This window comes from Toxorhynchites rutilus, chromosome 3, assembly GCF_029784135.1.
Source record: "Toxorhynchites rutilus septentrionalis strain SRP chromosome 3, ASM2978413v1, whole genome shotgun sequence".
In the NCBI taxonomy this organism is placed as follows: Eukaryota; Metazoa; Arthropoda; class Insecta; order Diptera; family Culicidae; genus Toxorhynchites; species Toxorhynchites rutilus.
This window is the reverse complement of record NC_073746.1, coordinates 209,561,089-209,576,035: the sequence shown is the minus strand read 5'-3', so window position 1 is coordinate 209,576,035 and position 14,947 is coordinate 209,561,089. Positions and strand designations below refer to the sequence as shown.

The window sequence follows — 14,947 nt, the reverse complement described above, 5'->3', positions numbered from 1 at the left end:
CATGAGTAACAACTTTGTCCAAGACAGCTTTTGTCTAGAGAATAACTGTCGAGCTCTAAATGCTAATTTCCACTTCAATGCATTTCCTGGACCATTGTGCATTGCATTAAGCGAGAGGTATTAATTAAAGGGTGTGTCACATCAAATTGCATCACGGAAAAAACGCTGTAGAAATTTAATTTTTAGGAATTATATCTTCAGCTTTCGCTTATAATCAGATAAGAGTGTATAGATCACGTTGGCCATGCTTCACTGTCAATTTTTCGTAAATTTGGAAAAATGTCGTCGAACGAAAAAGAGCGTCGTGAATTAATCCTGTGCACTCATTTCGAGAATCCGGAGTTGTCACATCGGGACATCGGTAAGATGCTGGGAATCGTCCAATCCACGGTCAGCAGAGTACTAAAACGATACTTCGAGAACCTAACCATCGACCGGAAGGTGAAGAACGGCAAAAATGGATGCTCCGTCAGTGAAAAAGATCACAAGCGCGTAGTTAAGCAGTTTAGACGTGATCCGAGAAGTTCGGTCCGGGATGTCGCCAATAAGCTGAATTTGTCAAGTTCATTCGTCCAGCGGACCAAGCAGCGGGAGGGTCTGCGTACATACAAGGTTCAGAAGGCTCCTAACCGCGACGAAAGGCAAAACATGGGGAAGACGCGAGCCCGGAAGCTGTACACCGAAATGCTGACGAAGCCGCATTGCCTGGTAATGGACGACGAAACCTACGTCAAAGTGGACTTTCGTCAGCTGCCGGGCCTGTTGTTCTTCTCCGCAGAGGACAAATTCAGCGTTCCGGAGGAGATTCGCAAGCAGAAACTATCCAAGTTTGCCAAAAAGTACATGGTGTGGCAAGCGATCTGCTCTTGCGGAAAGCGGAGCAGATCGCTTGCAGATGACCGGCACGGTAAACGGGCAGGTTTACCTTAAGGAGTGCCTACAGAAGCGCTTACTACCACTATTGAAGCAGCACGAGGGCCCGACCATCTTCTGGCCGGATCTCGCTTCGTGCCACTATTCAAAGGATGTGTTGGAGTGGTACGAAGCCAACGGGGTCACCTTCGTGCCAAAGGAAATGAACCCGCCCAACGCGCCGGAGCTTCGCCCAATAGAGAAATATTGGGCGATTATGAAGCAGGCCCTCCGGAAGAACCCAAAAGTTGTCAAATCGGAGGCGGACTTCAAGAGAAAATGGATTTCTGTTCCAAAAAAACTACAACCTGACGTTGTACAGAACCTTATGGACGGGGTAAAGAGGAAGGTGCGAGCATACGGGCTTGGGCTCGAAGTATGAATAAAAAGAAAATGCCAAAAGTTGTTTAATAGTTTTTATTTTACTGTCTAAAATTTTCAAAAGGATCGGTCTACTGGGCGAATTTCTACAGCGTTTTTTCCGTGATGCAATTTGATGTGACACACCCTTTATTTGACTAAGTGACTTTTTTTTAGGTTCACTCCAGATAGCCATCAGCCATCGCCATATGCTAAAGCTGAGATATAATATGAAAATTAGAATCTGTTGAACATCACGCATCAATGTTGTTCCTACTTAATATAATATCGAAAGTGACAATTGAATTGAAGGCGAATTGAATAGAATAAGACACTAACATCCTAATTTTTTCTCAACATTGTTTAAATTAGAATAAAAATACAGTGATAGTATCAGGAAATCTCAATTTCTATTTTCCCCATCCTGTTTTTTTTTATCTGTATTATAGTGACTTTCAACTCATTTGGCTGGTTCGTCACTTTTACTTCCATTTTTGGAAGAATGTCGGGAGTGAGAATTGAACTCGTGACCTTGAGCGTGAGAGGCATGGATGTTACCACTACGCCAGATCGCCTCCACCCCCATCCTGATTGGGATCATACGATTTAACATTATACCTTTGTTTTACATTCAATATTATTCTAACTAACCCTAACTTTCCTTTATGTATGTCTACATAATAGAAATCTTTGCACAGTTTTTGTTCTTCTCTTTTGTTTTGTTTTCTCCAAATAGAAATCCGAAAACAAACGTTCACAGGCTGCTGAGTAATGCGGCCGAATCAGAAATGTTCTAATACTTTTGACGTAGAACTACGTCTTTCAGGAAGGGTGCCAAATCAAAAAACAGGTCACGTTTCTGTGAAATAAAGTTAACGTTAATAACTATTTTTACAGCGAACAAATTCTGATGATTTGCACATCAATGGAATCGGAAATTCTCTAAGATTCGTTTGATTTTTGATTTTCGTTTGAGATTCGACTATACAGTACAATCCACGAATGCCTAAACATTTTAAATTAATGAAAACTGCGAGCATACATTTGTTCTGCCGATTTGTGTGCATTCCCGAACAGAGCTGTCAAAAACGAGCAACGAGCAACTCTCCCCTTTTTCAACATATTTGGTTTAAATAAGCCATACGCGATTTCAATCCACACACAGTTTAGAGGCGAATGAACTGAAAAGTTTAAAGCCTCTTTAATCCAACATCATCATCATGAATCCACACCACTTCTCGTTTGGTGGTCATCGAAGCAACATGGTTGCCTCAGAGTGTCGAGCCAGAGAGGATTGTTTTCTTGTCGGGTGAAGGAGGAGTATGGAATACAATTTCTTTCCACAAGGGCCCTTCTCAGGGCTAGAGGCGGAAACCAAAAATAGAATAGAATGAAAACACAGATGCGAGTGAGCTAGCATAACACAACGAGCGGATATCATTCATGCCTAATGCTGATTTCACACTCATACACACACAGTTCGATACAAGGAGAGGAAGCCCTCTGTATCGAGGTGTGCTACGACAAAGAAGAGTAGCATACGAGATTTTTTGTGCTAGTGCGGATATGGAAGAGTATCCAGAATTTTGAAATATAGATATACACTGCATTTATTTAGATAAACGTATATTTCACGAAAGTATGCTTTCAAATTCCAGCAGAGTAACCTTACTGTTGCATGTGTTGGGGTTCGATTACATCTCAAGCGGAACATAGGAGCAAAAGGGTTCATAGTTTGTGATCGATATCTGAGTGGTAAGGAGTCTGATGCGAGTTGAACCAAATAAACGAGAAGTGTTAATAGCATTCGACTCTACTGGACTCTTTCGAGTCTACTATTATAAAAAAATCGATGCATTCTAAAACAATATCCGAAGTGATAAACAAGTGGATTGGATAACATAATTCCGTAGTTCTACGTCGAAAACTGCGGTCGTGTCCTAATTACAACTTATTACAATTTTTTAATTTAAGAAACTAAGTAACGAACATTACCAATACATGTCTAATTTTTCGAAAGTGATTGTCATGCCACTTTGTTCAGCCGACAGAGAGGTATTGTGCGATATCTATCTTCCATTGTTCATTTGTATCAAGCAAAACAGCGGCGGCTGACATCAGAGAAAGACTGCTGTCTTCTAGCTGGAGCGAGACTGTGATCTGATTATATTTTGAATTATAGAGGGTTTCAAATTTCTCACTTGATACGCCTCTAGCCTAGAAAAAAACCAATTTGGAAAACTAATTTAATCTCTCGACCTTAAGAAAGGTTATTTCGGAAACCTCGCTGCCGTATTTTCGTAGCCCTATGTTATCGCAGGTTGAGTATAGTTGCTTCAGTGTAATGCATACAGAGTGGAGATGACCTCAAAGACCTTCGCAAAAACATGCCGAATGCTACATATCGCATGCCACGTTCCACAAACAGTTATATGCACACGCACGCTCCCAAAAGCGCGCATGCTTCCGAATCTTATCTATCTAAAATTTTTTTTTTTTAATAATTATGAAGCAAAAAAGAGGATTCTTTTGCTGCCCATGATTGCATAGGAGATGTAATCAACAACAACATTAGTGTTAGGATAACGCATTTTTGTTACCTACAAGCATAACCATGCAAATTTCCGATGGAATAATCTGTCCAGTTGAAGGAAATTATCGGCAAAAAGGGGGCCTAGGTGATTTAGCGGATTATAACATATTTTTTCCATTTGGAAAACGCTTACGTCTATTTTTTGCGGACGATCAATCGTTTCAATGAACATTTGTTCGCATAGCAAGACGTAATCACCAGGTTGCTCTGTTTGTAGCGTTAGTATTTACAATTCCGATAATAGTCAAAACGTCTCTGTCGGTAGTTTCAGTTGTTATCGGATAAAATGAAAAAGATTTGGAAGAAATTAAGTGTCTGGAAAAGGTGCTCTTTCTTTGTTGCGAGTCATGATAGTACTTTTTTCCTGAAGAATACTCTGGGATATGATAAGAACAACAGGTTCGTGTTTTTTCAATAAATTGAATTTGTAAAGTCAATCTGCAATGTTGGTAATTTTTGCAACATGATTTATCGATATAACGATCAATCGCATAAAGATGGTGGAGTGACTCACTCCAACGGTATGAGTAAATGCTGAGTATGTGGAATAAGTCAATGTTGAATCCGAGGAGTTATAATGCTAAGAACCAATTTTATTTTAAGTTTTACTACTGATCTGATTGTTTCATTATCTACTTGAAGATTCAAATGCAGAAATTTAGGTAATTATAACATTAAAAAACACAATTGCTTCTCTTTGTTCATCGTGTATAGAAAATAGTAATTATATGAGCAGCGTTTCAATGGTTTCTTATATTCATCTATTAGGAAACACTAAGTAATAAGACACTATCGTGACAGACATGTTTGGACTCTACAAAGAGTGTGATTCAAATGTAGATTTAGCTTATAGCACATAATACTGACAATTGTTGATTTTCGAACGATGAATGAAAGCTGTATGGAACTGCGTCTGTTATGCGGACAAACAGTGATTTTTCGGAAACGTTTCTTTAAAATTGTTCAAATGTTTTCGAACAAAAAATGTTTGTTTGCATGTTGAGCAAACGTATTAAATTATGTAGAAGTCCAAATTGTAAAGATTCGGTAGATTCAGATCTGGGTCAGGATCACCTTCTTCTGTTATATTTTTGAGAACACGCGTGTAGTAGATCTGAGTACTCACTCAAAAAAAAAACAGCTGTTTAATGTTTGTATGTTATATTTTATAACGGAATATAATGAATGTCGTGAAGATTAAAACTTCTGTTTTCGAAACAGAACGCATGTTGAATATGTATAGGGACACTTCGAACAGAACAAAGGAAAGGCGGTTTGCGAAATTTAAATGTGGTTGTACAAGGCCACTAGAAAACTCACGCGAAAGACGTTCAAAAAACATTGAATGCCAAAAATTGTTGGAAAAAATACAGGATATGGCTTAGGATTATCATCGACTAACTGAAATGATTTAACATAAAGTGGGCTCAGAAGCTCCAGCTTTCATGCGCAATGAACTTAAGAACAAACCATTCGAATGAGACATTTTCAGAAACACTGTTTTTCGGCAATTATTTTTAAATCATATCTACCAATGCGTTTATTTCAAATTTGACAGAAAAGTTCGGACATATTGATACTAATATAATATATTTGTCAATGGTTTAATATGAATTTGTAAAAATGTTATTGGAGCAAACTTGAATGAAATTGTATAAATGTACAATGACCTTAGAATTGGATCTCTTTCATATCGATTACTGTATTTGATATTTCAGTTGGAGAATATACCCCAAATTGGCAGTATTCTGACTTAGAATATATTAAAAACACAATATAGTCTCAATTAGTCCCATCATTGCAGCTCATTCATACCTTTTCCGTTAGTTCAGATTTTTTTCAGAATATACTCATATATCTCTTCTCCTTAATGCTTCCAGCTTCACAAGCAGTAAATCGTCGCTGGACATTCGGGTGGAAGAAAACATGCAACCGAACGGGAAGCCTAGCTATAGATTCAAGTGCAACAATATCAAACTTATCACTAGTGCCATAAATAATGATGCAGAAGTGAGCAACCAAACGATGGAAGACAATAAAGTTAGCAGTAGCAACATTAGCAATAACCATAACCAACGCCGCAACAGCAACGGAACCTCTGCGGAAAATGTCAGCCCAAAGCAGACAACACTTTCGAGCATCCTCAGCGAAATATTGCCAACCGAGGTAATCATTTTCGGTAGATTAAACGATAGGGGCAATCTGCAAGTCGATCTCTTCAGTGGAGTATTTTTGTGGAGTGAAGATTTGGAGGGCTCAATTTGGAGGGAAACAGGTAAACACTGCATTCGCAAAAATATAAATATCCATATATTTAATGATTTATTTCCTTAGGCTTACACTAAACAAAAAAAAACAGGAATTGTACTTTCTTGATTGGCAAAAATCCAACTTAGTTGCTTGTTCTCCAAAGAAGCTATTGGTTCTGTTTTTACATTTTGATTACCTTCGTATGTTTCCTATTGCTACGAGCTTAATAGAACAATCGACAAATCTCATTTTTAACAATTGTTATTATAATTAATAATTTTATTCTGGCACAGTTGAAGAACTTTCCCGAAACTGTCGCTCAAAGCAACTCAGAAACAAGTGCGAAAAATCGTTATGGCTCAATTAGCTAAGCGTGGAGTTTATGCAAAATTGTACAACCCACGCCTGTTGAATGGAAATCCCATCAAGAGCATTATAAACATAATGTATTCCATGACAGCGTACCTTCTATACTTCCAGTTGTCGTAATTTTCCATTCAACTTTTGCGTTTTTCCGTTTCCATACAGGTTGGAGTGAATGGAGCGAATATACTTCATGTAGTGTTACTTGCGGTAAAGGGGTACAGCAGCGCTTTCGGCATTGTTTGAAGAGTGCAGACCTAGAACAGAACCCGTTTTCGGCAAGGGGTGACGACGATGGCAGAAGGATGTCATCAACGCTGGCTACACCGTTTCTGCGAAGACCGTATGTAAATACGGAGTCGGCCAGGAAGGACAGCATGACGAATAATGAAAATGTAAATCCCTCATCATCACTCACAACGCCACTGACGACATCGACGTTTGCTCGAGTGGCGGAACTGGAAGGAGGGAGAGTGCCAATCATGCCTACGGTGGTATTTAGCGAAGCATACCATAAGCCAAAGGAAGGAGGCGACTCAGGACCTGCGGCGGCAGGAGAAGACACTTCTACGTCAACGACAGGTCTTCTTCACTTTGCAATTGAGAGGCGTTTTAATGAAAGTACTAATGCAAATAGTGATGAAAAGAGCATTCAGCAGCACCCGACATTGAGGCGGCGTTTACGAGAAGTTTTTATGCAACGAGAAATTCAACACAATGCAGACGAATCTACTGTGGCATCTCCACCTTTAAGCCAAGCGAACAATCCCCAGGCCACGAGGACCACTGATGACAAGGAATCCATTATTCCGACCGCAGATGCCGACTGTGAGGGTTATAATATCGAACAAAGGAACTGCAACATGTTCCAATGTGAAGGTGAGATTAAATGTATCTTTTGAATTTCTTACATATGAGTTCCCTACATTTGAACAGCAAATGAAAATTATACTTGTGACTATTCGAATACATCTCATTTGATCATTTCATCAACTTTTGTTTTCAGAACAAATTTTACTAAAACTGATTATATGACGGTTAGTATTTATTTTCACCAATAAAAATCAGTTAAGCCCCTAATCGATCGGCGAAACATTGATATGCTGTTGAACTTTAATTAATCAAACGTTGCACAGACTCGGCTAATTGAAATTTGATTCAATTAACAAACTAGTGAACTATGTTCAAGTTATGGAAACGTCCACACTTTGGCGGATGAAGTCACTCTGTTAATATTCCGAATTATGCGCCGATCAAAAAATAAATAAATCACAAGATGATACTAAAATACATAATGTTTCTTACTTTTTTGCAGAATCGAATCGTAATAGACCTTCGTCTCCCTTATCACCACTTAAAAACCAGTTGAATTGAAGTAAATTGGCTTTCGGTTGAACCAAATTCGGCCCCGTTCAAAGTGTTGTATATCCAACATTGAGGGGTATTCTAGTGTAGAACAAATAAAACAAAGAATATTTTTACCGTCGATTGTTTCATTATCTTATCTTTTAACAATGCAGCAAGAACGACTTGAATATTCAAGAATATACCGTATTCTTGAATATCTAAACTTCCGAAATATGAAGATTTTTTTTTTCAAATTCCTAAACAATAATATTCCCGTAACATCTATCTATCTCTATAAATGAAAATGTAAGGCCAAATGTGTTGCTAAGCGCGGAACCCGAAGAAGGAATCGTCCGATTTGAGCCATCTTTATTTTGATGTATTCGTCTATACCCCTAGATCAATTTTATGGAGAGAAAAGTCGGAAAATTTTCGGAAAACTCTGAAGGAAGGTAGTAAAAATCGGAAAATTTATTTCCCATATATTTTAAAATTACATCATGATAAGCGTTTTCGGTCCATTCGATGTTTGCGCTAACGAAATTGATTTTTGTTTGAAGGTGGAAATGGATTTTCAGGTGAAATGACGCACTCCTATATCTTCTATCTTCTATATCTATATAAATAAAAATGGAAGGCCAAATGTGTTGCTAAGCGCAAAATCCGAAGAAGGAATGGTCCGATTTGAGTCGTCTTTATTTTGTTGTATTTGTCTTGGCTCATAGATCAATATAGCGGATAGAAAAATCGGAAGTTTTTCGGAAAACTCTGAAGGAAGTTCGAAAAATTCGGTAAATTGAATACCCATATGTTCGAAAATTACATCATGATAAGCGTTGTTAATCCATTCGATGTTTGCACTAACGAAATTGATCTTTGTTTGAAGGTAAAAATGGATTTTCAGACGGAATAACGCATTCCTATCTATATAAATAAAAAAGGAAGGCCAAATTTGTTACTAATCGCAAAATCCGAAGAAGGAAACGTCCCTTTTGAACCGTCTTCATTTTGTTTTATTTGTTGTATTCTGCCCATAGAACAATGTTATGACGAGAAAAAGTTTAGAAATTTGTTCTAAAGAATTCATATCGAAACAATAATTTTGGGCGGGACGAAGTTCGGCGGGTCAGTTAGTACATATACAATAAACATCTTTGGGAGTGGGAACCGACACTGATATTGTGCAACGCGGGCTGAACGGAAAGCGCACAAAGAACAATTCAGGGCGTGTTAAAGGAGCTCATCACTTTTCAGTCCTATATCAAAAATTTTTTACATTCATTTGTTAGAAAATTAGTTAATTGTAATCGATCAACATCACGAGTGTTTAGATCAAACTGTTTCAGTAACTCAGTGTGCACAACACCTTGTGATACTATCAAATGAATTTTTTGCTTGGTCTTCAAGATGCCTTTAACCGATCATAAAAATAGTCAAAACTTCGCTTTTAGATTTTGCGACGTTTGATGTCGCTGAATTTTACCGTATGTGTGGAATGCTATTTTATCATAACAAAAGTATCTCGATTTCTGAATCTCGTGAAAATTTTAGTATATTTTTGCTATGATATTCTTCTAGTATATTCTCCCTTAAATTTAAGATGGGTTTTCTCGACGATTCGCAAATTTACGAATCACGTCCATACACAGATGGAATTGTGTGTCTTATATAAAATTTTGTTTGCTGTTATATAAAGGATGAACCCTTTACGGTCCAGCCTAGTAACTCATAGAGAATACCAATAACTCCAGCACCATATACGGCCCAATAGCCTGTTGATGTGCTGATGACAAATAAACCAAAACAAATCCAGCACCATTTTAGTTACAAGTACGTACCTGTGATGTAGAAGAAAAATAGAGTCGTTTCAATAAAACAAAACATTCATTTTTCAGTTATTTTATAAAGAAACATTTTCTAACTTATATTATAAATGAAAAACATAAATTTTGGGACCTAAAACTTCTTAAAGCATTCGCGGTTTACCGAGGCAAGTATCACAGTATGAAGTTTCGCGTCTTTGTCCTTTTTCCTGTCTATTAGAACACACAAGACAATCTCGCTTTGGATCCATTTGTTTCCAGAGACGGTTCAATATGCCAATATAAAAATGATAAATGAATGAATATCCTATAAATTGTATTAAAACTATGGGAACTACTTCAGTCACTAGGTAGGGTAACACGGGGTGAGTTGGACATACGGGGTGATTTGGACCACCCCTTTATCTCGAAAAGTACGACTCAACTTGGTTTTTGACCTATGACTATGTCTTTGATTTCTATATAGGGGGGTCACTCTACGAAAAATGTAACGATTTATTAAAAGTTTCCAAACGCATATTACTCGAAATGGTTATTGCGACATATGTTGTGTTATATATCATTAGATAGTCTTAACTATTTAGACTTGTGTTTAAAAATGATACACGATGACTCTTTGTCTTCTTCTGCATGACTGAATAAACAGAAGAAAAGGGTAGTACAGCGCGGACTCAATTATATACAGTTTTTAATTTCTTTTCACTGTATATAATCCAAACCTGTATATAATTGAGTCAAAAAAAAATTTTCTATTTGTTTTTTTGCATGTATTTTTCGTTGTTTGAAAATAAAAGAGGAATTTTATTTTTAATTCATCCCCTTAAAGTCAAAAAACAACTTTCTCACATGAAAAAAAAATTATCCAGCTTACCTCAGGAGGTGATAGACGATCATATTTGATGAAAAAAAAATCCTCCTACGCATATGTTCGAATTTCAACAATGACAGAGTTATATAACATTTCTTTTGTTTCGGACTATGTTGCCTCAAACTGACCATACATTGAAAAGTACGCTACGGAAGACGATTCTGATGCTTTCATTTGAAAGATGAAAAAATTTAGTACAGGATATAGTAGTGAAACAACTAAATTAGTGGATTTTAATAACATTTTTGAAGTGAAAAATTTAAAAGTTAATAATTTTTAATGCGTTATTATTAATTTTATCCTAAAAATTTACATTAAACTAGATTGTTTCCATCAATTAAATCGCTCTACAATTTGATCTTTGACGCCCAACCTCTATCTTTCTTAATTTGGCTGCAATATCGATATAAACAATTCCTGGTGATAATTCAAGCAAAGTCTTCAAAAATCACGATTTTACCCCACTGTACATGTAATAGCCACTCAAACGTCAACTTAACGTTGAAAGGTTACATTTCTTCTTGAAATAAGCCATATTTGAAATATAAAAAAAAAAATTTTTTCCAAACTGTATATAATCGAGTCCAAAATTGTATATAATCGAATCACATATAATCGAGTCCGACCTGTAATGGCTTTAATGGTATTTTTGTGTACATTTTTGAATAGAATTCTACCACGTTATGTCATCTAACCCGTTTAAAGGATACAAGTACATACAGGAAACGGTTTTTCCAGGGCATCCATTTGATGTATCAAAAGAGAAAGAAATACAGACTTTGAACAATGAAAAACTCAATTTAAATGCAATTACTACACACAATCACAATCCTATGTCAAGATTTGTGAAATCGTTTACTGACTGTATTTGACTGTTACTGTATTCATCTCTTCTTAGACTGCGATATCAAAGTTCTTTGTATTACTGCATTACTTTCTTTATCAAATTTCTATAACATATGCTTGTTAGAGTCTTTTGCAGATGCTAGACGAAACTTGTTCAGCCCAAGCTCAATAAAAGTTTTCATAACGTTTCTCTGGCATTATATCCAGGTAAATAACAATGATTGAAAATCTATAATCATTTTCGCCACCCAATGGAGACTCATGAAGCTCATTGTCGTTAACGCGAATACATTCTCAAAATCAGAATCGGAATCGGATCACGATTCCAAAAACACGATAGCAGAAGAAGCAAGACCAACCATTGGTAAATCCGATCGCTAACCCGTGAAACATCTCGGTTCGAACCACCTGGGTGCTACAAATGATGCTGAGATCGTTAGGAAAATATCAAGCAGAACTGTCAATGGGGAACTCAATTAAACCCTAAATTAATATTTAGCATATTGTTTGACATCTGTGTATACTTTAAAGGTCGAATTTAATTTTATAATGTAGTGTAGTATTCTTGTATAACAGCTCCTGTGGTTATGTGGATAGCGTGGTTATGTGGAACAGCTTTATATCCCAGGCGGGCTTGGGTCAATGCTTGGCGTTGTTTGGATTTTTGACGTAGGACTACGTCTAACCGGAAGATATAGGGGGTGAAATGGAAATCTAGGCACTGAACAAGTAGGAAAAAATGCAAGATTTGGAACGCTTATAACTCGAGCATTTCTCAATAGATCGCAAAGGTTTTTGCATCAATTGATAGGAAATATATCTACGCATCTATCATAACGAATAACATTTCATTTTTCTTGAGATAAATAATTGAATAATTGTGAAATATCAAGCATTGTCAAAATGCACTATGTGCCCATTTTTGATTGGTCCATTTTGTGCTCCTCAAATCGAACCGACCAAAACGGGCAACCAGAGCAGCAGCGAAATAGAATGAACCACGATTGGAAAGGAAAAAGAAAAAAATGAAACGAAACATTGGTCGCAGTCTCACACATGCGTTATTCTCGAGCCAGCCAGTCAGCTTAAAAATCCCCGCTCCGCTGCCGTAACGATCATTCTCATTCAAACCGTACACCACATCGGTTCGCATCACAACACATCAACAAACCAACCCAAGCAGCCATGTCTGGACATGGTAAAGGAGGAAAAGTGAAGGGAAAGCGTGTTGATCTGGAGTTCCCCGCAAGGGTAGCTAGGCCGAGCGCGTTAGTACCAGTGCACCAGGCCACCTAGCCGGCGTTATATAGTTTCGGCCGCCGAAGTGATCGAGTTAGCTGGTAAAGCTGCTCGCGACGATAAGAAAACCCGCATTCGGAACAGAACACATTCGGTTCTGTGGACATCAAGACAACAGGCAGTTGCAGCGAATGGCGAGTGGCAAACGCAATCGCAAAACGGCATCAGGTAGCAGAAGAAAAAAGTTTGTTCTTTATACACACTGCTTTGGTGGCAAATCCAGAACAAGGCGGCATTGAGGGCGTTCGAAATGGTTTTTTTTCAAAACCACGAGTACTAAGTTTTCTAAATTGGAACCATTCCATAAAACAAGGCGCTTTTCAGGGCCATTAAACCTTCCAAAAAAGAGTTTAGGAAATACAGTTCAATGCTTTCTAAAACATTATCCAAAATAATAATAAAACACAAATTGATTTTTTCATAATTTGTTTGCCAGGATATGATGAGTATGTGAATTTGGCAGTTGTTCTGAGCTTATTGATTTTCACCAATTCTTAAATTGCTTCAATATTGAAAGTACAGTAATTTACACTTATCTCGACATTTAGCTAATTGGACGGACCAGTAATGCGACATATTTAGTTGGACATTTTTGTAAACATAGAGTTCGGGGTCCAAATTATGACCCCACATTGAAGGTCGACACTGTACCACTGTCATCGCAAATGTTCAATTACAGGCCACAAGCTGGATGGGAAGAAATTTTCCAACTGTGAAAGCTGTGGCGAGTGGCAAATGCAATCGCTAAACAGCAAGGTTTAGCCGAATAAGATGGGGATATCGAGTGATAACAAAACAATAAACACTTTAGATTGAAGATAATTTTGTGATCCTGAAAAGGACCCTTTTTAGCCTGCATGTGAATCCAACGAGCGAACAAATCGTAATGAATGTATTTTTTTGCCATCGCTCCCTTTTAACGCTCATTCGTTCGTCTCGTTGGACTCGCCCCTCTGGCTGAGTCTGCCGATTTGTCTCTATCCTGTGAGTGTGTACCGCTAGAGTATAAAACACGCGGTCCCCAAATAAATATCTTATTTTCTTTCAAACCGTAAACCCGTGTGGTTGTACGGCATCGGCATCGTGGACGTAACAAAGGAGGACAAGTTAAGGGAAAGGCAAAGTCTCACTCGAACCGTGCAAGTCTCCAGTTCCCTGTTGGTCGCATTCACTGATTGCTCCGCAAGGGTAACTAGGCCGAACGGATTGGTGCCGGAGCACCAGTATACCTAACAGCAATTATAGAGTTTCGGCCGTCGGAGTGCTCGAGTTGGCTTGCAAAGCTGCTCAGTTTCACAATCAGAAAACTCGCATCAAGAACAGAGCAGCTTCGGTTCGGCGCTCATCAAGGCAACAATTAGTTTCAGTGAGTGGCAAAGTGTTTCTCCGGCACGTCGCATCAAATGTAATTTACTGAACAACATGTCACAAGCTGGATGGGAAGAAATATTCCAACTGTGAAAGCTGTGGCGAGTGGCAAACGCAATAGCTAAACAGGAAGGTTTAACCGAACAAGATGGGAATATCGAGTGATAAAAAAAACACAACACCAAAGGTTCTTTTCAGAACCATCAACATATTCATGAAGAGTAAACAGTAAACTAATCCATTTTTCAGGTAGATAGGTAGGTATTCACGTAGGAGAAGAAAATAAAACAATATATTTAAAATATATATTTAACAAAAGCTGTCCCCTTTGTATAGTCCTACGTCACTCCGGTTATGTCCCCGACATTACCCACCCGTCTTTTTTTTTGGTGCAGTTCAAAGCTGATATTAAGAGAATAAGAGATCTGCTCTGTGTATACAAACACTCCAAAAAAGGGATTCCTATTTGTGCATTTCATCCTTTAACACAAGGAAAAGCATTTTTGTCTGCCAAAGATGATATTTTACCTGCCAACGCTACTTTGAGTATAGGTCATGCGTAGTCAATCGCATTTACTTTTCAAGTGCATTTTGCATGAAAAAAGTAGATAGGTCTGGGCTTAGGGGCACGAACGAGGGCTTGACGTAGGACTGTGATTGTTTTAAGTAAATGCATTTGAATTGAGATTTTTCAATGCTCAGAAATCTGCCATTTTTACTCTTCTGATACATAAAATGGAGGATTTTGACTTGTCCGATGTTCATGCGATAGCGGCATCTCTACTGATACAGAATTTGTTCGATTTTTTTTGTTTCAGATAACTAGAAGGGCTTGAATCGTGTACGCCGTGGCACAACTTATTTTTTAGAACTCCCTCACTTCATTTTCTTACAACCAGTCTAATTAGATTTTTTTTT

The 14,947-nt window shown here is 37.7% G+C and overlaps 1 protein-coding gene across 2 annotated transcripts in view; it reads left to right on the top strand.

The window, feature by feature from the left end:
* LOC129778824 (uncharacterized) overlaps positions 1-14,947 on the top strand; it is a 41,928-nt gene that overhangs the window by 23,236 nt on the left and 3,745 nt on the right. For both annotated transcript variants that reach the window (XM_055785945.1, XM_055785944.1), the window contains exons 3-4: positions 5,746-6,140; positions 6,644-7,357. In XM_055785945.1, the coding sequence (XP_055641920.1) occupies positions 5,746-6,140; positions 6,644-7,357 (1,109 nt within the window). The remainder of the gene's footprint in view (positions 1-5,745; positions 6,141-6,643; positions 7,358-14,947) is intronic.